The following is a 25,270-nucleotide window of genomic DNA, read 5'->3' as shown; positions in this document are numbered from 1 at the left end:
TTTTCACTGTTTGTATCATTCACAGCATTCCAGACCAGAGTACGTGTGTGGTGCGGAGCAGAAGTGGAACGGGGAATGGTTTTCCTGGAGTTGGCAGAGGACTGTGATCGCCCATGGCCATAAATGTTTTTCACCATGGCTTAGATTGGGCCACAGACACAAGCCGTGCTCATATTTAGTACGACAGCACTCGTTATCAAGTTGTTTCTTAAATAATTTTAAAATATTTTAAATCAATCTGGGGCCCCTTGTAAATTTGCTGAGGCCCTCTAGTGGGCTCCGGCCCTTTCCCTAAAGCAATTAGGCTAATTAATAAAAGGCTGTAGTGCACTTTTCCGTTTCTCTTTTAAATAGACATCATTTCACTTCTCATTAAAGAAAAGTATTCTTCCGACATCACTAAAAACAGGTGACACGAGATCAAGAGACCCCGTCCCTCTGAGAGAGAGAAATAAATAAATAAGAAATGATCAGTCCACTGTCCTAACCCGCCTCATCCCATCTCATGCATGGCTGCCAGTGATGGTCTACTGGGTGTCAGCTTTTATTGGCACGATACAAAGCGAAGTGCCAAGCTCCGCTGCCTCGATTCCCCGAGCAGACTCGGCCTCTGGAATAAAAGCTTGCAAAATGTCTCGCACGAGCACAGAGACATAGCAATGCTGGGCTGGAAGGAGGAAGTGCAGTGGAGAGGGGAGGGACCGCGCGCAGAGTTCCAGACTGCTGCCGCGGCGCTGAGAACTTGTGCGCATGGAGCGGCGGGGGACAGCTGGAAGAGCTTCATACTGCAAACTCAAGGAATAGCAGGTAAATAACCCGCACGGGCCTTTCCAAGTGACACATGTCAAAGAGTTGATTAAAATGTACAATTTAGGTAAGGGAGAGAGAGAAGAACTGGCGTAATGGAAGTTTTTGTCCTGAACTCTGTAGCAGGTGCAAGAGCTTCATATCCTCTTGACATGGCGCAAGGCGTGCTCGCCGCGCGCGTACGCGTAATTACATTACTTTAGCGCGAGGGCTTCTTCATCAGAAGTTTGAACTATAGATGATATGTTTGACTTTTCTTTCTCTTTTCTTTTCCTTTTCATCTTTTTTTTCTTTCAGTTTTCCATATGGAAAAAAGTTTCCCGATGTCCCAAACGTGGAACTGAGTGGAATTTTTATCCAGCAATTCAATCGATAATAAAACTCAAATATAGGCTACGAAATATATTACTTAATTGTGCGTGTTGTTAATATTTCGTTTAAATACAACTTTAAACGTTACTTTCATTATCTTACGATACGCACCTGTTGCTCACTATGAAAATTCCACACTATTTTTAGCAATATGGAGTTTTGAGAACACATTTCTTTCTGAAAAATAAAAAAAGCTGTTTTAATAACACATCCCCTTTTTATCAATAATATGTCTGAGGAAATGTCTGAAATCGAAAAGTTGGTTTTGTCCCTCCAACTAAGAATGTATTATTCAGAAATGTTTTTTTGTTTGTTTTTGTTTTCTTCATTATGTTAGAACAGAATCTTTTCATCAATTTCACTTTCATTTTTACTCGATTTTCTTCATCACTTAATTAAATTCAAAGTGGTTGAAACGGTAAAATGTGATCAGAAAGTGATCACAGCAAGTTTGTTTTAACTTAATAATCTTGTTCTTTTTTTTTTTCAAATAGATACTTTTTGTGAGCAGTTTTTATAACTAGGCTATTATTATTTTCAGTGATAGTCAGGCGAAAATGACTTACACGAATTCTTTGGTCATTTCTATCTCCGTTGATGCATGTGTCTCTCGAGTTTCTCTTTTCTACCCTTGTTTGGTTTCGTGTCTACTCGTTAGTGCTCACGGAACGAGTCATATGTGCAGCACAAGAGAAACTATTGATCGATCGTGTAAAAATAGACCGCGCGCGAGAGACAAAAACACACTTCTCACATTATTTAGAGAGAATTGATTCATCTAACTTTCTTACTTTGAAACTAATACACGCAAATGTATAGACAACGTTTATTTTACGAATATACGAATAATTAAAAACAATTATCAAATATAGGCCTTCATTTGTAGGCAAGAAAATAATGAAATCAACGACCGCTTTTTTATATTTCAGTACAGTTTTTAACTTATTGCTGCGATTAAAACAACTTTGGTCTATCTTTTAAAGAAAAAGAAAAAAAAGAGAATGGTTTTCACATCCGTGCACTTAAAATAACGGTTTCACAGTTTATGTTTGTAACTTTTGCGCATCTCAAGAGCATATATGACAGCATCTATTGCACTTTGTTTCAGGCATGTTTTAATATCAAATCTATTGTACGTGTTAATGTGGCACATTAAAATGTGCGCAGAGAAAGAGAGAAATGAAACGATGAAGTGAATAAAACGAGTGTTCTCAATGGCAGTGAAGTGTGGCCAATGTAATTGAGGCTTCTAAAGTGAGCTTCTTTTATTTCTGTGAAAGCCTCAGAATGCAGTTCCTGCATTCATCTTTGAAAGATAGCAATCACTCTATCTTACGCCCTCAAATGTGATGAAATCCTCACTGATGCAAGGCAGGCCAGTCAATGGATATCCCATTTGACAAAAGTTAGAGAATGCTAAAGTTTATTTCTTTAACCAATACGTACAATTTTTTTAGGTTATCCATACTAACTATATGCAAAAGAGCCATATTTGTAATTTCTGAAGGCAAGTTTATTTATACGTTTTATTAATGTTTATTTTATCATAAATATATATATATATATATACCTAAGATAAACCTAATATTTTTATTAAGAAAAGCATGATTTTAGGATTTTTTTTAAATAATGCTTGTAACAGGAGAAAAAAAGGAACATGAAGATGAAGATGCTTGCTCACGGAAAATTAATATTAAATTAGTGTCACCTGTGTGATCCAGAATATATTAAACATTCTTCAGGTGTCCACAATTTGTCTCATGTTAGAATATTCATTTGAACTGACCACAATTAAATGAATAATAGATTGCATTAGGCCTATTATTGTTTGTTGTCGCAGAAAGCAGCAAAAGACTACATTTGTGTTAACATCAAAATATTTATTTGAATGAGGCATCGGTGTTGTCACAAATTGTATCATATATAGAATGGGGAAAAAACTATTTCTGCTATGACTTAAATCTGTATTGCTCCCACTGAAATCAGGAAAAATTCCCAGAAATATTTTGCATCCTTTTATGATATTGCTGTTTTATGCAATGGTAAAAATTCCAGCATTTACCCTCCGCAACTCTTCTTGACTCATTACATTTAGATGTCCTTTATGTAATCATCCCTGAGTGAAATGATGAAACTGCAGTTGATGCAAGTAGTTCTATAGTTAAGTCATACTCACCTTTGAATGGCTCTAAACGCTGCTTTGGCATTTTGTCTGTTTAACGGTTTTGCAGTGCCGAGTCTCCACCCATCTCTTCAACTTTTTTTTCACACATAGATCTGTTTCCCTACACTTTACACTCCCTTTCTTTTAACACACACACGCACACAGACACACTAATGGTGTTTTAAAACCCACAGAGCTCTTCCTGTCGCTATGATAATATGCTTGACTATGCTAATCTCCTGTCTTGACTGTGACCAGTGTCCTACACGCACACTGAGGTTTGACAACACAAGCTAAAAAAACTGCAGAAAAAAAGAGGTAGCTGAATGTGTGAATTGAGATAGCATTTAGGATACTAACAATTTCATGTTTACTACCTGTATTTATATAAAGTCATCAGGAGAGTGCAGGGAACTGATATGATAACTAGTCCAGAGTGGCTTAAGTGGGAGAATGAAGCAAGCATTTAAATAACCATACATGAAGCTCAACAGTGAGGAGTATTTTTACTTTTTCTTCCTCCTCTTTGTCTACACCATCACTATTTCCCCTCTCACATCTGCTCAGAAAGGGGGCGCAGGGGAATACCATACCGCCACCCACCCCATGCACTCTACTCCTCCACTCCATGTATCTCAGTTATGAAAAAACAGCGCATCAACCTTCAAGATGATAGATGGTTAGTTTGTGGTATGAGGAATGCGTCACATATGATGCATTTTATTGCACCTAACCCAAACCCAAACCTGACCTGACAAACCTCAATCAACATCTTTTAAAAAGTTGCAACTTTAACCACTATACTTACGAAAAAGAAACAAAATAATTGCAAAACACTTTTGCTATTATTGAGGTGGAAGGTAGGGTCAACGGTGTGATTATACTATAGATGTAATTACAGAAATGAATACAGCAACAATTACATGCATGTATTTATGTATCAAATTATAGGCCTACATTTAAATTGTCGTTAATAGTATGTAGACTACTACACTTAATATAAATGGGACCAATAATTTTCAAAAATCCCCCCAAAAGAATACAATAAATGCAAATATTTTTCTCAGAACACTTTTCTCAAAAAAAAAGAAAAAAAAAAGACATTTACTCAGAATGAAACACTTTTTTTTATTTATTTATACAAATATTCACCCATGAGTCAAACTTTTAGCTAAATTTTTTTAATTGCAAATGCTCCACCTTATACCAACATAAATGCACCATTTCTCAGGTCACAGGTTTCACACTTGGCATGTTTGGTTCGATTAAAACGAACCCTGATGTGATTGCTCTAGTGCGGTTCATTTGAATAGGCCTAAGGGTGCTTTCACACTAGCAGTTTAGTTCGGAACGGGGCACGGTTCGCATGAAAAATCGCTAATGTGAACCCTGGCGCCATCCGAACCCTGGTGCGCACCAAACAAACGGAACGAGACCGCTGAAAATATCGTCTCGGTCCGCTCCCAAACCAACTCAACACGGACCAAAAACATGTAAACGAACTAAAAACAGGATTTGATATCACAAGATGCAACCCTAAAAAGGACAGAATGTTCACGCATACCTGTTCTCCTCGCTATAGTCACGATGTTGCCCATCACAGTTCGGTACAGGCGTCAGAACTCGCAGCAGATCTTCTTTTGTGTGTTTGACGAAGGGATTCCTGCCGCTGTTTTGACTCCTTTACACATTTTATAAGCTCTTCGCGAGTTCTCAGCTGGTCAAAATACCATAATATGTAGGCAACGCATATAGGCCTACAACGAGGGCGTTCAGCCCAGCACACCGCATTGTTTTGGATGTTCTTTAAGTTCCGTCGCGAAATATACGCCATAAAAGCCGACCAATCAGGTTGTGAACATATCCTTATGCCTTTAGGTTCGATATCATTAGGTTCGATGTTAAAATGCCAATGTGACCGCAAAGCGGACCAGGACTGAATGTTTTATTTATTTATTTTGTTTTGTTTGTTGGTCCGGACCAAATGAACCGAACTACAAGTGTGAACACACCCTGAGTGTTGCAGGGCCACTGAAACAGGTTCTCATCAAGTTTTTGCCTGCATTTACCCAACCCATGTTGCTTTTGATGGTGGCTTTTTGATGCCTCCTGGTAAAAATCAAAGCCAGACCACTGGCAAAGAAGCCAAATGCCTTCCTTCTATCCAGATCGGGCTGCTATCGCACAGTGGCCAATTCTGTGAAGTGTTGAAAAGATTGTTGATGTCCCATTTAGACTGTCAAAGAGGTCTGTGAAGATCCATGAGCAGCTCCTTGGTCTTCATAACAGCTGATCTGATCTGCGGTTTGCATGTAAAATGTCACAGAGTCAGTAATATGACTTACTAGTGATATTGTGCAATCAAAAATTATATTGTATATTTTTAAATATGCATTCAAATGTATTTTACAACACAACTAGAATGAGAATCAATCCATGCAGAGTGATTAAATGAATTTTAGCCAGCTAGTTATGCTGCTAATTAGCTCACTAATATTCAGATGCAGATGTAGGCCTATGTCAGATGCACAGAAAACTTTTTTGAAAATACAGTATAATTAGTCATCTTTTGAGTTTTTCATTTCAGTCTTTTTAATTTATATATACACACACGAAATAAAGATTTGAATTAAAGAAAGCATTCACAGAAAACATATTTCTCTTCAGCTAAATCAAATTGAATTACGATTAGCTTGTCACGTCTACCTGCAATCCTTTACGCACCGCTGGCCTTTAACATTCTCCATTTCACACACACAATGACACCCAGGCACTGGCCCATATGTATCTCACACCAGGCGAAACAAGCCCTCACCAGGGTTTTGGGCGTGCGAGCTGGTCGTGAGTCTTCCGAGAAGTGCAATCCCCAGGAAGACTGGGACATTGCGACAGACGGTGGGCCGCTGTTTTTCCCACTATTTGTTCCAAGTGCGTGGAGCCATCTGTCAGTAAAAACAGGAAGGCCTACGTCCCCCTTCTCCCAGGAGCTCTCTTCAGCTTGCTTGGCTATTTTCAGGAACTTCACTGCTCCCTGTGTGGTTGGCGGGGCCGGGCGCGGGGCCCTAGCGGGAGCGTCTTGAAGTGGCAGTGAGGCCGAGGCTGTTGTGCCCATCTGCTGTGGGCCCAAGTGGCCGCTACATTATTAATGGGGCCACGAGCGCTGGTGACTTCTCAGATATGCAGGCCTGGCCTGAGGAAGTGCTCACCACCGACTCCTTCTGAGGAGTCAAAATAACAAAAAACACTCCTTTTGCATCCCCCCCACCACACACACACACATTTTCTTCTCGTCCTATTCTCTCAGTGAGTTATTTCCGCCTAACCTTTCCCTTGTTTCTTTATCTGTTCAATTCTTGTCTCCAATGAACCTGCTTTTTTAATTCGGTGTCGTCTTCCTTCTGTCATCTTACTCATTGCACATCTCGTCTGCGTTCTACATCTGTGTGTGTGTGTTAAAGAGAAGCGGAGAGATGCAGAAAGAGTTGGGCTGCCGGGCTCACCCATGCATGCTCAGTAAATTAGTGTGAACACGGGCGCCAATCAGCTGGCGATGCCAAACACCCGCATCCTCCATGACCCCGGGCCATCTAATTTTCTGCTTAATTTTGCGGCAGTCAGTTTGCATTTTTGGATGATTATGTGGTAGGAAATTAACAATAAATAACAAATGTGGTCTGAAAGCCTGTTCGTTTCGAGGCTCCCCACCCCATCCTCGGCCTTGTAGTCCACCAAACATATTCTCTTAGTTCACCCCGTCTGTCAGAGCGGTAATGAAAATGTCTGTAGTTCTTTGTAATGTAATGTGGAAGACAGTGGTGTGTGCGGCTGGAACGGGGCTGTTCTTGCCAGGGTGATGGAGATACACAAAGAAAGGCCATTCTCCTTTAATCACCAGCCACTTCTCTTATACAGGGTTATTTTTGAGGCAGCAAGCACTGATGATACACTTTCTCTCTTACTTTTGCTCCTGTTAGAATACCTGCACAGGATGGAGACCGAGGAGGCACAGGAAATGTCCCAGATAACAGGTAAGAGCCGCCTCTCATATGTTCAAAGCCACAGTGAGGTCTGGACAATCAAAACAATCAAGCAAAGATAACCGTATTTTGACTGTTCAACAACAGGCCATGTGTGAAGGTCTGTCACATCAGATATGTGTTAAGGCTTCAGCTCACAAAAATGTCTGACTAACTCTTAAAAATATGTCACATGATCACTCTGAACTCTTACCAGTTTAAACGAACAAAATAAAAGTCTATAACTTATTAGGGTTATTTCCCCTCAAAATTACAATTCTGTCATCATACTCAGCCTTGTGTCATTCCAAACGTCTTATGACTTCTGTGGAACAAAAAAGAAGATGAAAAATGTCTCAGTGTTCTTTTTTTTTTTTTGTCCGTACAATGAAAGTCAATGGGGTCCAAAACTTGTATGGACAAAAATATCTAGAAAAAGGTCGTACAGGTTTGGAATGATGTGAACGATATCCATCACTCATCAATACCAAATCAAGTACATCCAAATGGCCCTATTACTGATATACATCTATACTGACAAACAGATTAAATTTTAAATTGTACATTCAGAAAGATTTAAACATGTGACCTCTCGCACTTGATGGTGCGAGCCTCTGGCACAGAGTTAATGCAAACACTTTTCCAGGAAAACAGATAAATGGAAAAAGGGAACACACTCTGAATGCTGTAACCGGGTCAGAATTTGTGCTCTGTCGACATTTTCATATCTAAATAAAGTAATGAAACTTACACAAGACTCATTATAGTGAGCTCCAAACTTTCTGCATTAGTGAGAACATATTTTCACGAGTTTGTTTGCCCATATAATTTTTAAGCTATTGAGGTTTGGCTTGCTATTTGGCTTGCTGTCTGCAGTGGAGGGGCTCGAGGAAGCAGCTTCAACTCGAGCTTAGATATACCCCCCTCCAGGACTACTAAATTATGTTGGTGGAGTTGGGGAGGTGGAGGGAAGCCGAAACAGCTGATGCCGGAGCAAGGTGAGCTGCTGCTTATATGCTCCAGCAATTGAAACATTAGATGGGTTCACTCCTCCCAAAATTACATTTAGGAACTTCACTAATGCTTCTGAGTATCAACAATGGGGTACAATACAACCTTGAGCAACCACAATACAAACCTTTTTCTTTAAGGGGAAGCGTTTAAATTCTATCTACACTATAGTGTCACCAAACGGATTTCCAAAATTAATAGTTGTGTTCAACTTCGGCTGGATTTAACGGATCGCAGAGATTTGCTGCTTGTTCCTGAAGTGACGATTGTAGTTTTTGCATATATTGGAAGTAGATTATCTGCAATATTTGTCAAATACACAGATGATTCAGATGTTTTCGTGTAGCTTCAAAAACACTTGGTGAACATTCGGTTAATCCGGCCAATCGTGAAACAGCCGTTTCATCATTAGAAGCTATGCAGAATGAGCCAGCCTGCTCTCAAATTGCTGTTGTACTTTTAAGCATACGTCAAAGTAACGTGGAATCAGCACCATCTCTAGTTGGACAAAGTTTCCAACGAGCACTGTTTTAAGTCAGACACCGCTCGATCTGCTCAGCGCCTCATGAAGTCGAACACACCTAATGACTGTTTTTCAAACAGGTTTCCTGAACACTCAAACCACCTGTCATTGGTCAGACAAACTGATAGCCCTCAACACCAATGCCACTGGTTGAGCCACTGGTGGGGAATCAGCCTACAAATGGCTTACTTATCCCTTATTAACCTGCAAAATGACATGCATCAATTTTAAATTCATCTCCACTAAGATAAAGTAAGCAAAAGGGATGGGCCTGAGTCTATATTGGTAACTTCTCTACTCTCTGCTCAGGAAGGGACAGCCCGACTGCTATCGAGGGGGGAGAGGACCAAGATGAGGCCATGCCTGTTCCTGAGGACTTGTCAGCCAGCACTGGCCTCCAACACAACAACCGCACAGACAAACCACTGGGTGAGTCAGACCAGCCTAAGCTGGGACACAACCACAAAACTACCTCATTTACACATGCAATGCTCAGTCTGATATAGCTCCCACTGCAGCCCACTTTTAAGGTCAACCCAACAGAGAAAACTTTAAAAGGCAGCATAAAAAAACGCATGAAACTAATTGTTCACGTAACTGTTCACGTAACGCCTCTCGGTCTTCCTGCAAGATCACAAAGCGAGTGCACCAGATTGTTCGAGGGTACGCAGGGTCCGAAGCTTTCAATTTAGCTCATGATGCGCATCTTCAGCTTTTGTGATGAGATCTTTTTCGTTTTTTCTATTGCCACACATAGAAAAGAAAAATAAACATCAAACTGAAAAGGAAAATCTGTGTGAACTTTAAGTAACAAATGGATTATTTTCCTCATGTCATAGTTACTGTTTCCTGAAACCGTGGGACATTTAAACAGCAGATTGCTAATTTAATACACTGAAACAGTTTACTCACTGAGCCTACACATTACATGCTCAGTTGTGCCATGAACTCTTAAACCCACACTTATTAGGAAATTTTTCTCTACTGTTTTTAAACTTCTGTTCTTCCTTTTGTACTTCTCTGGTTTTATTCTTGAAATTCTGTATTACGTTTCTTGTTTTTTCCTCATTTTTAAGTCCTTTTGGATAAAAGCATCTGATAAAGTGACTGAATGATTAAATGCAAATTCAAATTTTATGGAAAAACTATTTAAACAATTAGTTTTCTAAGGACAAAAACTAAAAAGTAAATTTAGGGTCTGTAAGATTTTTAGATGTTTTCGAAAAAAGTCTCTTATGCTTATCAAGGTGCATTTTTTGTAAACAGTAATTTTGTGAAATATTTATATATACAATATATACAATTTAAAATAGTTGTTCTCTATTTTATTATATTTTAAAATATACTTTATTCCTGTAATGGCAAAGTTTAATTTCAGTTTCACATGATCCTTCAAATGTTGATCCATTTAAATATGCTGATTTTATTTTATTTATTTTTTCATTGTTGAAAAAAGTTGTGCTGTGGAATGTTTGTGGAAACTATGATACATTTTTAGAAAAATGAATAAAAAGTTCAAAAGAACAGCATTTATTTGACATAGAAATCTTTTGTAATAATTCAAAAGTTTTTTTTACTTTGATCAATTTATTCTGTCCTTGCTGAATAAAAATATGAATTCCTTTAAAACAAATGGTAGCATATAAATGAAGTATAAATGAAATTGTCATGTTTGAAGGATAGGTGGTCACAGAAAGTGTAATTTAGTCATTATATCAATAAATATAGTGTTAGTGGTGTAAACAGAAAATGGGTTAACTAGAAAGAGGCGAAAATGGGTGGGAATGAATTTGGCTAACCAGAAGTTAACAGATGGCCTGTTTAATATCTTAATGTATTTTAGTTTGGAATTTTCCCCTCCAAAAGTTCCAGATTAACTTGGACTTAATGTGTGACACGCTCACTTTGAAGCTACTGAAAGTGAAAAACAGAGTGAGAAAGAGAGCGAGAGAGAGAGAGAGAGAGAGAGAGAGAGAGAGAGAGAGAGAGAGAGAGAGAGAGAGAGAGAGAGAAAGAAAAAAAAGATGTGAGAGGAAACTGAAATAGGATGTGCAAGAGTTTCCTAAGAAGAACTTGCCAGAACTCAGTTTCAACACTCACTCAGGGAGATAAAATGTTCAGGAGCAACACCAGATATATAGGCGCAGTATCGCAACAAATGTGAGTGTACGCTCTCTTACACACGACTCTGCACCTGCACTTTTGCCATGCTTTCACTTCAACTGCCACGATATTCACACACTTCCACACACCCACCCGCATTCAAATGCAAGTCCAAAAGCGATGCTTTACTCTCAGCAAAATAGCACTTTCATATCTCCCTCATGTGTTACATAGGCTATATAAAAAGCACAGTCAAAGTCATAACTATTAAAGTAATAAGAGACAGTAGATGATGACGGAGGCTGTAGCGTGTTCTTAACTGTTGAAGAGACACAACCCCTTGTTAGTCATCTGTTTGAATAGTTAGGATGACATTATGAACACTAATAAGAGTATTAAATGACATTTAAGATCACAAAATGCCACTTGCTTTTCACACACAATTTATATTATAGAAATTCTCTTATTGAGATGTGAGTGTATTTAAAGAATGCAAAGGAAGAATAAGGCATTTAGGACAAATAGAAAAAAATTCATGGATTGTTTGAGAGAAACAGGGAACTAAACTTCAAACGCTCTGAACTCTTGCATCAGCAAAGGTTTGCGTGAATGTATGTGTGCATGTGCGTGCATCTGTCTCTCTGCATGTTGTCCCTGAAGATATAATCAGCCAGTGAGTGAGAGGATGTGAAGACAGTATCTTCACTGTGCATCGTTGCTTTTCTGATTAAGTGAGTATAATATGTGCAGACTGTGCAGTACACGCTGCTCAATCAGATGAGTGACTACAAGCGTCATATCAGGAAATCAAAACATATAGAGATGATGCTCATGGAGCGCTGTGTCTTTGCTTTCTACCACACTGAAAGACCTACAAACTCCTCTACAGTTATGAAAACATTTGCGTATTGAAATTTAAAATCTGCGAGCAGCAAATTGAGCCATACAACATTTTCCATACAAGCAGAATGTTTAGTTTAGTAGGAATATGAGAGAAGTCTCCCTTGAAAAAAAGGAGTGTGCTTAATTGTACTGAATGTGCACTTGTGTACTTCAAATCGTAAAAGTACTTGCAGATAAAATAATTTGGTTACATTTTATTTTGATGGTCCACTTTAGACATTTTACAAACTATAAGTAAATTTGCAACCACATGTCAAATAACATTAGAGTATGAGTCTCCTGTTTGGTTAGGGTTAGGTGTTAGGTTTAGTTTTAATAAAATAAAAGATCACTTGAGTATACTTAAAGGGAGTACACTTTTATGGTTACACTTTGTAATATGTTAAAAGTTTACTTTAAAGTGCATTTTAAATCATTATGTTTAAATAATGTTTTGACGTGTCGACTAACATACTAAGCACATGTAAAGTGTTTTTTACATTTAAAGGTAATATATTTCAAATGTACTAAATTGCAACTTCAAATGTGTGCAAATATATTTAAAAACATGGCAAACCATTTTCAATAGAAATGACTTTAGTTTACCATAATTGCTTGTGGGTACGTGTGGCAGTACAACTTAACCATAATTTAAAATGCAATAAAAGTACTTACAAGATTACAAATAAAGATGCACTTAAGTGTTAATTAAGGGGGTCAAAAAGCACTTTAAAGTTTAGCTAATTGCATTTGATATAAATTTAAATTATATTAAATTTTCATTTAATTGTAGTTAAGTTTCAGAAAACATTACATTCAGTTTGCCCTTAAGTATATAAGTTCTGTAATAAATTCTTTCTTTCTTTTTTTGCAAGGGGAATTGCTGTTCACAACCTATTTTACCCCTGTAATGTGACGTATTTCCAAGTGGAACGAGATATTCAATGAGACAAATGGACAGGAATTTGGACTGTCAAGTGTAGTTTGCTAAAACAATGCATAGCTATTTGGCTTTAACCTTCTCAAATAGCTAGATTTCAGCAACAACAAAAAAAGTCGTTTTAGACAATACATTTTTTTTTGGATTAAAGGTGCGGTAAGCGATTTCTGAGAAACACTGTTAATATTTGAAATCAACCCAAACAAACACACTCCTCCCTTCATTGCTCCGCCCCTAAATTGCACGAACACGCAATGCAAGAGTGAATGTGTCTTTATCATAGCCGCAGCGAAGAAAAATAACGTGAACATGACGAACGAACGACAAGGAACAACCAAAAAGAACGGACAGTAGGCCTACGCAAGAGGTTCTATAAGCAAAACCAATGTTAGATAAGTATGGAGCAGAAACAACGCAACCCCGGCGTCCATTTCATGCCTTCCCGCTGAGATCTCTCCAGCGCTGGAAAGCTTCTCTAATATTAACACGGGTCCTAAAGCTCTTGCCTGATCATAACCCTTCTTTTTCCAGTGATATTCCTCTGACCTTTTCTCTTTTGTATTGTCTCTCAGCCATCTCTCTTTCTACAGTCTTTCCTCTTGCTCACTCTCTCTCCTCCCCCATCATGAGTGGACACGCGCACAACTGCTGATTGGCTACAAGTGAGTTGCGGTCGACTTTCAACAGCGCTTCTCAGAAATCTGCACCTTTAAAAATGACAAACTATTTAATTCCATTAAATCATGTGCACCAATAAATCATTAACTAGACCCAGAACAATCATTAAGAAAAAAAACAATCCATTTTGATTTCATGTCGACTTTAAGTTATGTCTTTTTGATAGCATATGTGCTGTTTGGCTTGACCATTTAGTATTTATTAGCAGTGCATGCATGGAAAAATTGCTGTCCAATGAAGTGCAGTTAGGCCTTCACGGTGCAGGGCCGATTTTATCATGTAATTCCTCTTTTTAAATGAAGGTGATGGCCTGGCCTTAAACCTGCTGCCATATCAGAGGCAAACATTTCACTAGCAAGTTCCTAAAAATGTAAACGAAAGCAGTTTTTTTAATCATGTCTCATACACATGCATGCACAAACATACTCTCGCCCACCCATATGTGGAGCCGTGGTTAACGTACATGTAGCTCTGCTGCACCGCATAAGATGCATGGTTATTTTCAGCGCCTCGACTGGAGCATAACCGAAAAATTAATTGTACTAACCCATGCAGCGTTACATTCATTTATAGTTCCCTAGATGAATACATCCCTTTGCTTAAGTGCAATGTTGTGATAATTTTGTAATCGATGCGGTAGAGGCTCACAAGTTCAAACCCCAAAAATGACACTAACATGATCCTCAATGATCCACAGAGTTTCTCTGGAAATCGAATTTAATCCCATTTAAAATTAGCCATTGGTGTTTGTGAGGTTTGCCTGATATGTCGTTCTGTTCTATGTAGAGCTCTTTTGTTTGTCCTTGTCTGTGGCTTTTGACACTTGCTTCCCAAAATGGGTAAATTAGGATGTGTGACAAACGTTATACAAAGTAAAAGCTCCTCTTCCCATCCCCAGTTTAGTCACAACTTCCCCAAAAAGATCCATGAGAGACTGTATCATGACAACAGGCCTAGTTCCCTCTGCCAAACTCAGGTCACATCACGCTGGTTAAATCATCAAATCATATAAGCAGAAAAGCTGTCAGTGGATCTGTGTGTGTGAGAGGAAGAAATACATCCTTTTATGGGTGCTAATGGGAGATTGCTTTCCTGTATTGACTATGTTATTAACTGCTGTAATTCATTCACACATTGACACTGAAATCCATATAAACCATCCTTAAAGTAAACATAAAATGCGGTTCACAACCTGTTTTACTTAATAGGACATAAGGAGTAAAACAGAATATTCAGAAGGAAAAAATGTAGGGAGGGAACTGATTGGATCGTGAAAATATCAATGCAGTCTTGACTGATTAAAAAGTATGAGGGATTCATAATGTAGTCTTAGAGTTTTGATCAAAGTTTACGAAGAAAAACATCGTCCACCAATGAATAGTGCATATTAAGAACAGGAATGTTTGCTTGACTGACATCATTGTGTGAAGTTATTCATTAAAGATGCATTATGATGCAGTTCTTTTGGTTTCAATAAAAGTTATCTGTCCTATTTCCACCTACAATATATTGATCAGTTTGGTATACTGTGGAAACTGAATCGCTTGCTGTACAACTCAAGGCAATTATTTCAGAGTTATTTTTTTAATTGTGTCAGTGTGAACCGACTGAGAGTCGCCTAAACGCGGTCGGTCGTTCTGTCCGTCGGTACTCTCCAGTTCAGTCACGTGCTTCAGTTGCTGATCCCTGTAGTCTGAACACACACGCAAAAAAAGAAAAACTGTTTCACTTGTTGTGCTTAACAATTCCCTGTCTGTGCTTCCCTTTCTGTCACTTCTCCATAACTCTTGTCCTTTTTTTCGGTTGGGCCGGCTCGGGTGCTGAAGCTTCCCCTTTTCCCTCGGATTCCCATATTTCATTATTTCTGCTTGTTCCTCTTGAGTCTGTGCAAACAGAGGCTGAGGCATGGGGAAATCAGCCTGGCACCACAGCATGTTAACCACAGGGCATTTACTCTGAACTCAAACTGCCTGAAAACCCTCGAAATGTTTACTTCATTAGGCTGAACGGGCATCTGAACAATCGTCTAGTTTATGATTGGACATTCCATAGATAGAATATTCGGAATATTTAACAAACAGTTTTATCCTTATTTGATTGTGTGCTCTTCTTTTGCATGCTTCTGTAAGCTTGTATGTGTGTATGTGTTTACCACGGTTTGCTGGTCTGGTTTACACCGCTGAGAGTCCTCAGTTTCACAGTGCTTCCTGTGTCTCTGTTTCCTGTTTATCAGTCATTTGTTTCAAAGAAGTGTGATGGTGAATGAGATGGTGAGATGGTTTTTGAGCAGGCAGCCTGATAGAAGAACCCTCGTTTATTCATAAAGAGGAATATTTTTCTTTTTTTTCTTTTCTTCTTTCCTTTGGGACTTAAGGAAGTTGGGAGCTTTCACCCATTATGTAAACATATGTCTTATGTACATTGTCAGTTTATTTGTGGTATACTGTATCATCAATTTCGAATGTTGGGGAAGCTACTTTGAAATTGCAAAAGCTTCAAGTTACTCATCATTTCAAGGACTAAAGCTATTGTTTGGTTACAAGCTGCTAACAATACAGTTCAAAAGTTTGGGGTCAGTAAGAAAAAAAAAATGACAGATTAAATTGATCTAAACTGAGAGTAAAAACATTTGTAATGTTACAAAATATTTCTATTTCAAATAAATGCTGTTCTTTTGAACTTTATGTTCATCAGAGATCAGGGTTTTCACTAATATATTACTGTTTTCAACACTGATAATCAGAAATGTTTCTTCATATTCATATTCATATTAGAATGATTTCTGAAGGATCATGTGACACTGGAGACTAATGATGCTGCAATTTCAGCTTTATCATCACAGAAATATATGAAATTTTAAAATATATTCAGATAGAAAACAGCTATTTTAAATTGTAATGATATTTCACAATATAACTGATTATACTGTATTTTTGATCAAGTAAATCAGCCGTGGTGAGCAGAATATTTTTATTTTATTTTTTTAAATCTTACAGATCCCAAACTTTTAATAAACAGTAGTGTACATTAAAGCTATTTAAAGAGGACAGTACCTGTTCATTTTTTTTCTTTAAAGTAATTATATGACTCAGTAAAGAAACATCAATCATTAGAACAATCTGATTCAATCAATTGTGTCAGACTTCATAAAGCTTCACATGAAAGAAAAAAAAAAACACATTTGCAAAAGCATGTTGGATTATTTGTTTGCTCAACTGCAAAGCTGCGTGTGCTTTTCTTTTAAGCAGCAATGTAGCAGCTGAAAATGTTAATTTAGTAACTAAGACAGTCACTACTTTTAGTTAGTTACCTCCCAATTCTGGTAATATCTACAGAAGAAAATATTCAATAAATGCAGTTAATGTTCTCTAACGTCAAGTGGATATTTCAGAAAAGTGTTTTAATGCAATAAAAGCTGATGTTTTTGCACGTACACACACAACAGCTGATAATCAGAAAACAGATAAGAAACTAGTTGCTTTGCAGGTGCACTTTTTGTTGTAGAACTTGGTAAAAGATGGCGGTGTTAGTTACCGAGTCAGAGAAAATAACCACCCAGCCTGCCACTTTACTTAACAGGCCCACTACCCTCTTTTCCAGCCTGTAATATAAAAGTTGAGGCTCGGAGTGACGAGGAAAACGGGCTGACCTGTGAGATGAATGGAGAGGCGGAGGAATGTGCAGCCGAGGACTTGCGCGTGCTCGATGGCTCGGGGGCCAAACTGAACGGCTCCCACGCAGGCCCTGACAGCAAACCGGCCGCCTACCCCACGGCCGGGGGCATCCGCCTCCCCAACGGGAAGCTGAAGTGCGATATCTGTGGGATAGTTTGCATTGGGCCCAATGTGTTGATGGTGCACAAGCGAAGTCACACTGGTAAGCACAACTGCCATCTACTCTTCCCTCCTTATACTATCACTCACAGCTGACAGGGTGCAGGGCTGGGTAGGTTGAGAGCAGGATAGAGACAGACGCTGGATGTGTTTTAAATGTAACCATCCTTTTGTTTATCAGAAGCCAGAGCAAAGCAAACTAGCTGTGTTTTAGATTTGTACTGCTTGACTTGAATGGATGCAAGTTGATGTAAATGACTAATAAAGATGGAATACTTCAATATGCTGTTTGCGATGCGTTTTTAGAACATTAGGACAGCATTTTTTGGCTAATGTCTGCATTAAAGGGATAGTTTATGCAAAGAAGAAAATTCTGTCATCATTTACTCACCCTCATGTTGTTCCAAACCTGTATGACTTTCTTTCGGACGCACTTTATATCAATTGACTTTAACCATGCCTAATTAATCATTAGATACATTGGACTTATTTAGTGCTGTCAAATCGATTAATCGTGATTAATCGCACCTAACATAAAAGTTTTTCTTTATATAATATATGTGTATATGAAGAGTTAAGATGCAAAAGCCTCTAAGTGCCATCTGAAATTTTCTTCTAGAATGATCATTTTTATCAAGCTCGTATAGAGTATATACTATAGAGTGTATAGAGATCGTTCAGTAATTTCACTTAAATGACAATTAATAGGTCATTTTCATTGGCATTTAAGTGAATTTACTAAACTTAAATATACGAGCTTGATAAAAATGATCATTCTAGAAGAAAATTTCAGATGGCACTTAGAGGCTTTTGCATCTGAACTCTTATATATATCCATTACAAACTCATATATTATATAAACAAAAACCTTTATGTTAAATTTATGTCGATTTGACAGCAATTGCACACACATGTTTGTTTTTTTTCCATTGGGTCAATACTTAATTACATCTGTGATTAATTTCTGCATGTTACATTTATAATTATACCATTAACCCATTATTAAACCTAACCATACCACTAAACCTGTCCCTAAATTTAACCAACCTCAACTGCAGAAAAAGTGTTTTGCAATACAACACAATCACATAGTCCACAAATGCATATAGTAGACAACTGATATAAAGTGGTCCTTTCTTTCTTCTGCGGGACACCAAGTTTTGGTTGCCATTGACTTCCATTGTATGGAAAAAATTAAATGAGACATTTCTCAAAATATCTTCTTTTATGTTCTGCAGAAGAAAGAAAGTCAGATTTGGAACGACATAAGGGTGAGTAAATGATGACAGAATTTTCATTTTTGGCTTAACTATCCTTTTAAAGACTCGCCTGTAACCTAATTAATATGATGATGATCAATGATGAGATGTGTGTGTATGTACTCATAACAAAAATGTGACATTTTGTTTAGTTTTCTTTATGACAATCCAAGAACTAACCAAGAAGAAGCCTCTCTCAAATGACAATTATTTCAGCATTAGTTCTTTTCTCCCTTTCTCAAATTGATATTCCACTGCAATGCAGCCAAACCAGTGGGTGAGAACATTTTTCAAAAAGGCACTTAACTTCCTCACTTGACAAACTAATGAAACTCAAAATGGAAGAAAGGAACAGTTGGCTAATGTAAATTCAGAAAAGAACGTATAATAAAAGATATAATGAAGTGCTTCCTATTTAAATCAAAATATTCGCAGGAGGCACCGGGCTCCTGAAATGCCTTTTTAATGAGTTTCTTTTTCCGTCTTTTTGCTGCTTCACTGGTGACTCTTATTTTATAGGGCTTTTGAAGAGAGCGCAGTATTAATAGCGTTCTCGGAGAATGCCACAACATTCGGAGGAGCTGGATATTGGTTTATTCCAGGGGCGCTGATCAGGAAGACTGGCTCTCAAACACAAAGTGTTTCCTTCACTTTATTTAAATGAGCTCTGCATTTGCATTGTGATGGGCCGCTCTTATTTTAGAGCTGAAGAAGAGGAAAAAATGAGATTTTCAGATCAAATTGACCCAGGCAGTGGAGCATTACGAAACTGGCAGGCAGCGTCTGAAAGCCTCTTGTTCGATCAGGGCGCGAGCCAGGCAGCGCGCGCGGAGCGGAGAGCGGCGCTCACGTGCGAGATTCCGCTGGCGTGTTTGATTGAGCTTTGGCGCGAGGCGTTGCGTTGTTGAAGATGTAACAGCGCGCCGGAGCCGTGTAGGACAGTGACCCCGCATTCACTGAGTAATAGCGCTACAGCAGCGGAGCTTTGCTTTCAGAGGGGACGATATAGCATCTCAGACACTCACCATTTACATGGCCATTTGTCGCTGGCATTCTATGTTTAAATCAAATACAGTTTGATAGAACTATACACGCGTTTATGTAACTGCAATACACGTTAAAGCATGCCGAGCCTCTTATTTTCATTTACTTTATCACACAAATATATAAAGAGGTCACGAAACGTTTTCGTTGTTGTTGTTGTTGCGATAATGCCTACTTTTAAACAACGGATTCTATTTTGTTCGTGGATGTATTAAGTCAGGTTCAAGTCACATTTCAAGTCTATATAATCTACTACTAAACTATATAGGCTATACCGCTTTATACAATACAGATTCTGTCAAAGCAGCTTCACAGTAATAAACAGGAAAATAACAGTGTTAATGTTGCAGCTAGGCCAGTGTCATTATTCAACTCAAGTCAGTTCAGAGTTGATTCAGTTCAGTTCAATAACAGTTTCGATGCTACAAAGTTAGCGCCATTATTATAAGTTTAATTGAATTTTAAGAGTTTCAGAGAGGTGTCCCATTAATGTTTAGAAAACTAAAGAATTTACTTTTTATCTTCATTTCAAAAAGTACATTTGTTTTATAATTTACAACCTTGCTTGAAAAGTGTCCTTCTAGTTTAATATATTGATACTCATCGCAATGACACATACATTTTTGTGGCTTAAGTGTCCAAGTACATTTTGGAACCACTAGAAAGGAGAATATGCTGAATAAAATGTCGTTCCTTTATAGGGTTAGTTCAACCAAAAATGAAAATTATGTCATCATTTCGTTTCAAACCTGTAAGACTTTAGTTCATGTTCTGAACACAAATGAAGATATTTTTTATGAAATTTGAGAGCTTTCTAGCCCTCCATTGGCAGCTACGCAACTACAACTTTATCGCTTCAAAAAGTTCATAAAGAGATCGTAAAACTAATCCATATGAATTGAGCGGTTTGCAAATTTTCTGAAGAGACATGATCGCTTTATATGATTAAAAGATTGAATTTAGGCTTTTATCCACATATAAACATTCATCAACTCACATCAGTTGTGGTAAACAGAAGCTCAAGCATGTTCGCTTGACGTGTAAGAACCAATGATGTTCATTCTCGTGTTACGCAGCACGTTTGAGCTTCCTCAAGAACCAATGAGGTTTGTTCTCGTGCATCAAGCACGTTCAATTAAGCTTCTATTTATGTTCGCTGATCAATGTTTATTTGTGAATAAAAGCCTAAATTCAATCTGTTCATCATATAAAGCGATCATGTCTCTTCAGAAAAGTTTGGACTAAACCGCTAAATTCATATGGATTAGTTTTACAATCTCTTTATGAACTTTTTGAAGCGTCAAAGTGGTAGTTGTGTAGCCGTCAACGGAGGGACAGAAAACTCTCTAATTTCATCAAAAAGATCTTCATTTGTGTTCCCGAAGATGTTCTTACAGGTTTGGAACGACATGAGGGGTAATTTTTGGGTGAACTATTCCTTAAATCAGCATGCAGTAGACCTTATTTAGTAATTTTACATGAAAATGTCCTAATTCCAAGAGCACATGAGTTATGCATTATCTTTCTTTCTCCTAGGGGAGAGGCCATTCCAGTGCAACCAGTGTGGTGCTTCTTTCACTCAGAAGGGTAACCTGCTCCGACACATCAAACTGCACTCTGGCGAGAAACCTTTCAAATGTCACCTGTGCAACTATGCTTGCCGCCGCAGAGACGCCCTCACCGGACACCTGCGCACGCACTCGGGTAACTCGTGCTTTAGTCTGACGTGATGTAAAGAGACAGACGTGCCTTCTTCATTAACCTACAGCTTAAGACAGTTCAGTTGTTATTGTGTGATCCTATATTTCAGTTAAAACCACAATGACTAAATTGTATAGCGTTTTTTTTTTACTGACAGTTGGAAAACCTCATAAGTGTGCATACTGCGGGCGCAGTTACAAGCAGCGGAGCTCGCTGGAGGAACATAAGGAGAGATGTCACAACTACCTGCAGTGCATGGGCCTTCAGAATAGCATTTATACAGGTATGTGAATGGCAGCATTCCAGCTCTCTCTCTCTCTCTCTCTCTCTAAATGTTTTCTATTCTTAAAATAGATGGAAATGTGGCTGACCCATGACAGTGGCTTAAATGTGGTTTATTGTCACCATAATGAAAAGTACAACCCATGATTGCTTTAAAAGTAGAGTTTTTGAGGACGTAAACTTCTGGTTGTTCTTTATGGTGACACTGGCCAAATACTGCCATTCAGATGTTTGGAGCCATAATTGAACAATTGTATGAAATGATTCGCAGATACATATATGCCCCGTAAAGTCTCAAGGCGTAAGAAAAAGTGTCACAAGAAAAAACAAACAAACATAAAAATCATGATGTGTGCCTCAGAGATACTGGTAAATGCTTTTTATAGTTAGCACCATGTCAGAGGATGAGCTCAGGTTAGATACGGGCATTTGAATCTTATGCGTGGTTTCTTTGTCTTGCTTCCCATAGTGAAGGAAGAGAACAGCCAGAATGAGCAGAGGGAGGACATGCCTGCATCTGAGAGAGCCTTGGTGCTAGACAGGATAGCTAACAATGTAGCTAAGCGTAAGAGCTCTATGCCCCAGAGGTTTGTGGGTAAGAGTTGAAGTTTGCTTTCATTGTACAGTATATATCGCAGAAGTTCTTAGATCATCGTCAAAATGCATTTATGTCTCTGACTAAAAGAAATTGCAGAGACGTACAATGATGGGCAGCTCCCTCATTTCATTCTCTTTGATGAGCTGTCTTTTAAAAAGCAGGAAAAAAGAAACACTATAATAGCATGCAACATGAATTTGACTGTTGCTTGTTTTTTTTAAGCTTCGATTTCATTTGCTGTTATAGCAATAGCTCATGAAGCACTATTAGAATAATGTGGTTTGTTACTAAGCCCATTTCTCATCTTTTCGTGTTGGTGTTTTACTGAAGAGTATTGTAAAATATATATATATATATATATATATATATATATCTGAGGCAGAACACTGGAAGAACACTCTGGAGAACTTCTAGGCAACCTGCTGAAGGTGCCTTCAAAAATAAATAACTTTACTGGCATCTATAGTTCAATAAACAGCCTTTAACATCCATGGCTCTTTATAGTGGAAAATGTCCTTTAGATAAAAAAAAAACATGGGTAACACTTTAGTTTAGGGTCCAATTCTCACTATTAACTAGTTGCTTATTAGCATGCATATTATTAGGAGATTGGCTGTTTATTAGTACTTATAAAGCACATATTAATGCCTAATTCTGAATGACCATATTCTACATCCCCTTAATCATACCCAATACCTAAACTTAAAGGGATACTCCACTTTTTTTGGAAATAGGCTCATTTTACAACTCCCCCAGAGTTAAACAGTTGAGTTTTACCGTTTTCGAATCCATTCAGCCGATCTCCGGGTCTGGGGGGGTCCCACTTTTAGCATAGCTTAGCATAATGAATCGAAATTTTTCCTATTTAAAACTTGACTCTTCTGTAGTTACATCGTGTACTAAGACCGACGGAAAATGAAAAGTTGCGATTTTCTAGGCTGATATGGCTAGGAACTATACTCTCATTCCTGCGTAATAATCAAGAAACTTTGCTGCAGTACCATGGGTGAAGTCGGCGTAATGATATGACGCAGCACCTGATAATAGTCCCCAGCTCAGTAGCCTATTATCAGGCGGCATGTGCTGCGTCATATCATTACGCCTGCTTCACAAATATCGAAACTCTTTGTTAATTTTTTTGAGAGAGATGCTAATGGTCTTGTCCGGTTCAATTCATTATGCTAAGCTATGCTAAAAGTGGGACCCCCAGACCCGGAGATCGGCTGAATGGATTCGAAAACGGTAAAACTCAACTGTTTAACTCTGGGGGAGTTGTAAAATGAGCCTATTTCCAAAAAAAGTGGAGTATCCCTTTAACAACTACTTACTAACTATTAGTAAGCAGTAATTAGGAGTTTATTGAGGCAAAAGTCATAGTTAATAGTTAGTTAATAGTGAGAATTGTAAACGGGGTTGAGCTTGTCCACTTTCGACCACTTCCAGAGATAGTTGAGAACGTATTTGACCAGATTGCTTTCATAGTGTAAACGCTCATGTTCAAACAGCCACAAAAGACTGTCCACTCTCCACCTTCTGACCCAATGCGTAAACATTATGGGAAGCGTGCTAGTCAGACGGGATTTAAACGTTTAAAAATGGTTCTTTTAAGAACTGTTCACTGAAAGGTTCTTTCAGGAACCCAAAATGGTTCTTCTAAGGCATTGTTGCAGAAACCCCCTTTTGGAAATTGTATTTTTTTAAGAGAGCACTGCTAAATATATTATAAAAATATATTACCTTAAAAATAAAGGTTCATTATTGGCATCAATGATTTCATGAAAAACCTTTAACATCCATGAAATCTTTCCATTGCAGGTTCTTGTTGTGAAAAATGTTCTTCAGATTATTAAAATGTTGTTTGCACTTAGAAACTCAAAGTTATTTGAGGAACCTAAAATGGATCTTCAATGGCATTGCTGCGGAAATCTCTTTTGGAGCCTTTATTTTTAAGACTGTGTCTCAAAAAGTTTATGAACCATTATGATGGTTTTTTTTATTAGTTCTTGCAAAAGCTCCATTTGGTTCCTCTGAGAACTGTTCATTTTGAAAGGTATCTAGAAGTTCTCCAAAGTGTCTTTCATTTCCACAGTAATAATAGTTAATAGTGTAAAGACAAGTAAAATGTCAGAATTTGTGCCTACCAGTAATGGTGCAAAAAGACCGGTCCGTTGATGCAAATAAATAAATCAGCTTTTATTTTCCATTTCTCAGAACAGAGTTAAAACCTTTACTCATCTGTCTTTCTCCAACAGGAGAGAATCGTTTGTCGGAGCTGTCGTTCGAGGGCGGCTCAGGGGAGCTCATGCAGCCTCATGTGATCGATCAAGCCATCAACAGTGCGATTAGCTATCTGGGAGCGGAGTCCTTGCGGCCTCTGGTTCAGACCTCCCCTGGCTCCTCTGACATGGTGGTCAGCCCTATTTACAACCTCCACAAGACACAATCAGCTGAAGGCAACGGCGTGTCTGCTAAAGACAGCGCCGCGGAGCACCTCCTTCTGCTGTCCAAGTCCAAATCAGCCTCGGTCGAGAAGGACGGCTCCCCCAGCCCCAGCGGCCAGGACTCCACTGACACCGAGAGCAACGAGGAGCGGGCGGCCGGGGGAGGCGGGGGAGCGGCCGCAGGGGGTCTCATCTACCTGACCAATCACATGGCTCCAAGTATGCGAAACGGAGGTCTGCCCGTGGTGAAAGAAGAGCAGCAGAGGCATTTCGAGGCCTTGCGGGCAGCAGGTATGGAGCTGAGTATGGCGACTTCGGAGGGGTTTAAGGTTCTGAGTGGAGAGGGAGAAGAATTGAGGGCATATCGCTGCATCCATTGCAGAGTTTTGTTCCTGGACCACGTCATGTACACCATCCACATGGGTTGCCATGGCTTCCGAGACCCCTTCGAGTGCAACCTGTGTGGTTACCGCAGTCAGGACCGCTACGAGTTCTCATCGCACATCACGCGCGGAGAGCACCGCTTCTGAGTTAACACACAGAGACGTTCCACATACACTTGACTACACGTTCACATGAGCATACTACACACACACACACACACACACACACACAC

General features: G+C 38.7%; 1 protein-coding gene across 6 annotated transcripts; it reads left to right on the top strand.

Annotated features, from left to right (window-relative positions):
- Positions 1-472: 472 nt before the first annotated feature.
- Positions 473-25,270, top strand: ikzf1 (IKAROS family zinc finger 1 (Ikaros)). 6 transcript variants are annotated; one of them, XM_084390677.1, is made up of 9 exons: positions 473-807; positions 7,318-7,371; positions 9,203-9,322; positions 17,076-17,372; positions 18,568-18,600; positions 21,169-21,336; positions 21,491-21,616; positions 22,085-22,210; positions 24,466-25,270. In XM_084390677.1, the coding sequence occupies exons 1-9, from the start codon at positions 510-512 to the stop codon at positions 25,182-25,184; spliced, it is 1,941 nt and encodes a 646-aa protein (XP_084246803.1). In that variant the 5' UTR covers positions 473-509; the 3' UTR covers positions 25,185-25,270. The 6 variants fall into 6 exon arrangements, with proteins under 6 accessions (XP_084246803.1, XP_084246798.1, XP_084246800.1 ...); XM_084390672.1 differs by having other exon boundaries at positions 495-807; positions 17,097-17,372; XM_084390674.1 differs by lacking the exon at positions 18,568-18,600 and having other exon boundaries at positions 495-807; positions 17,097-17,372.

The sequence above is a fragment of the Rutilus rutilus genome, assembly GCF_951802725.1.
Source record: "Rutilus rutilus genome assembly, chromosome: 20".
Taxonomy (NCBI): Eukaryota; Metazoa; Chordata; class Actinopteri; order Cypriniformes; family Leuciscidae; genus Rutilus; species Rutilus rutilus.
The sequence above is the reverse complement of the archived record's forward strand: the minus strand, read 5'-3'. Positions and strand labels throughout refer to the sequence as shown.

What these genes read in the sequence shown, in the direction of transcription:
- ikzf1 (XM_084390677.1), top strand. Translation starts at nt 510, where the DNA reads ATGGCTGCCAGTGATGGTCTACTGGGTGTCAGCTTTTATTGGCACGAT. An exon ending in GCACAAGCGAAGTCACACTG is followed by an intron (nt 17,373 to 18,567) that starts GTAAGCACAACT and finishes TATGTTCTGCAG; the next exon opens with AAGAAAGAAAGTCAGATTTG. An exon ending in AGATTTGGAACGACATAAGG is followed by an intron (nt 18,601 to 21,168) that starts GTGAGTAAATGA and finishes TCTTTCTCCTAG; the next exon opens with GGGAGAGGCCATTCCAGTGC.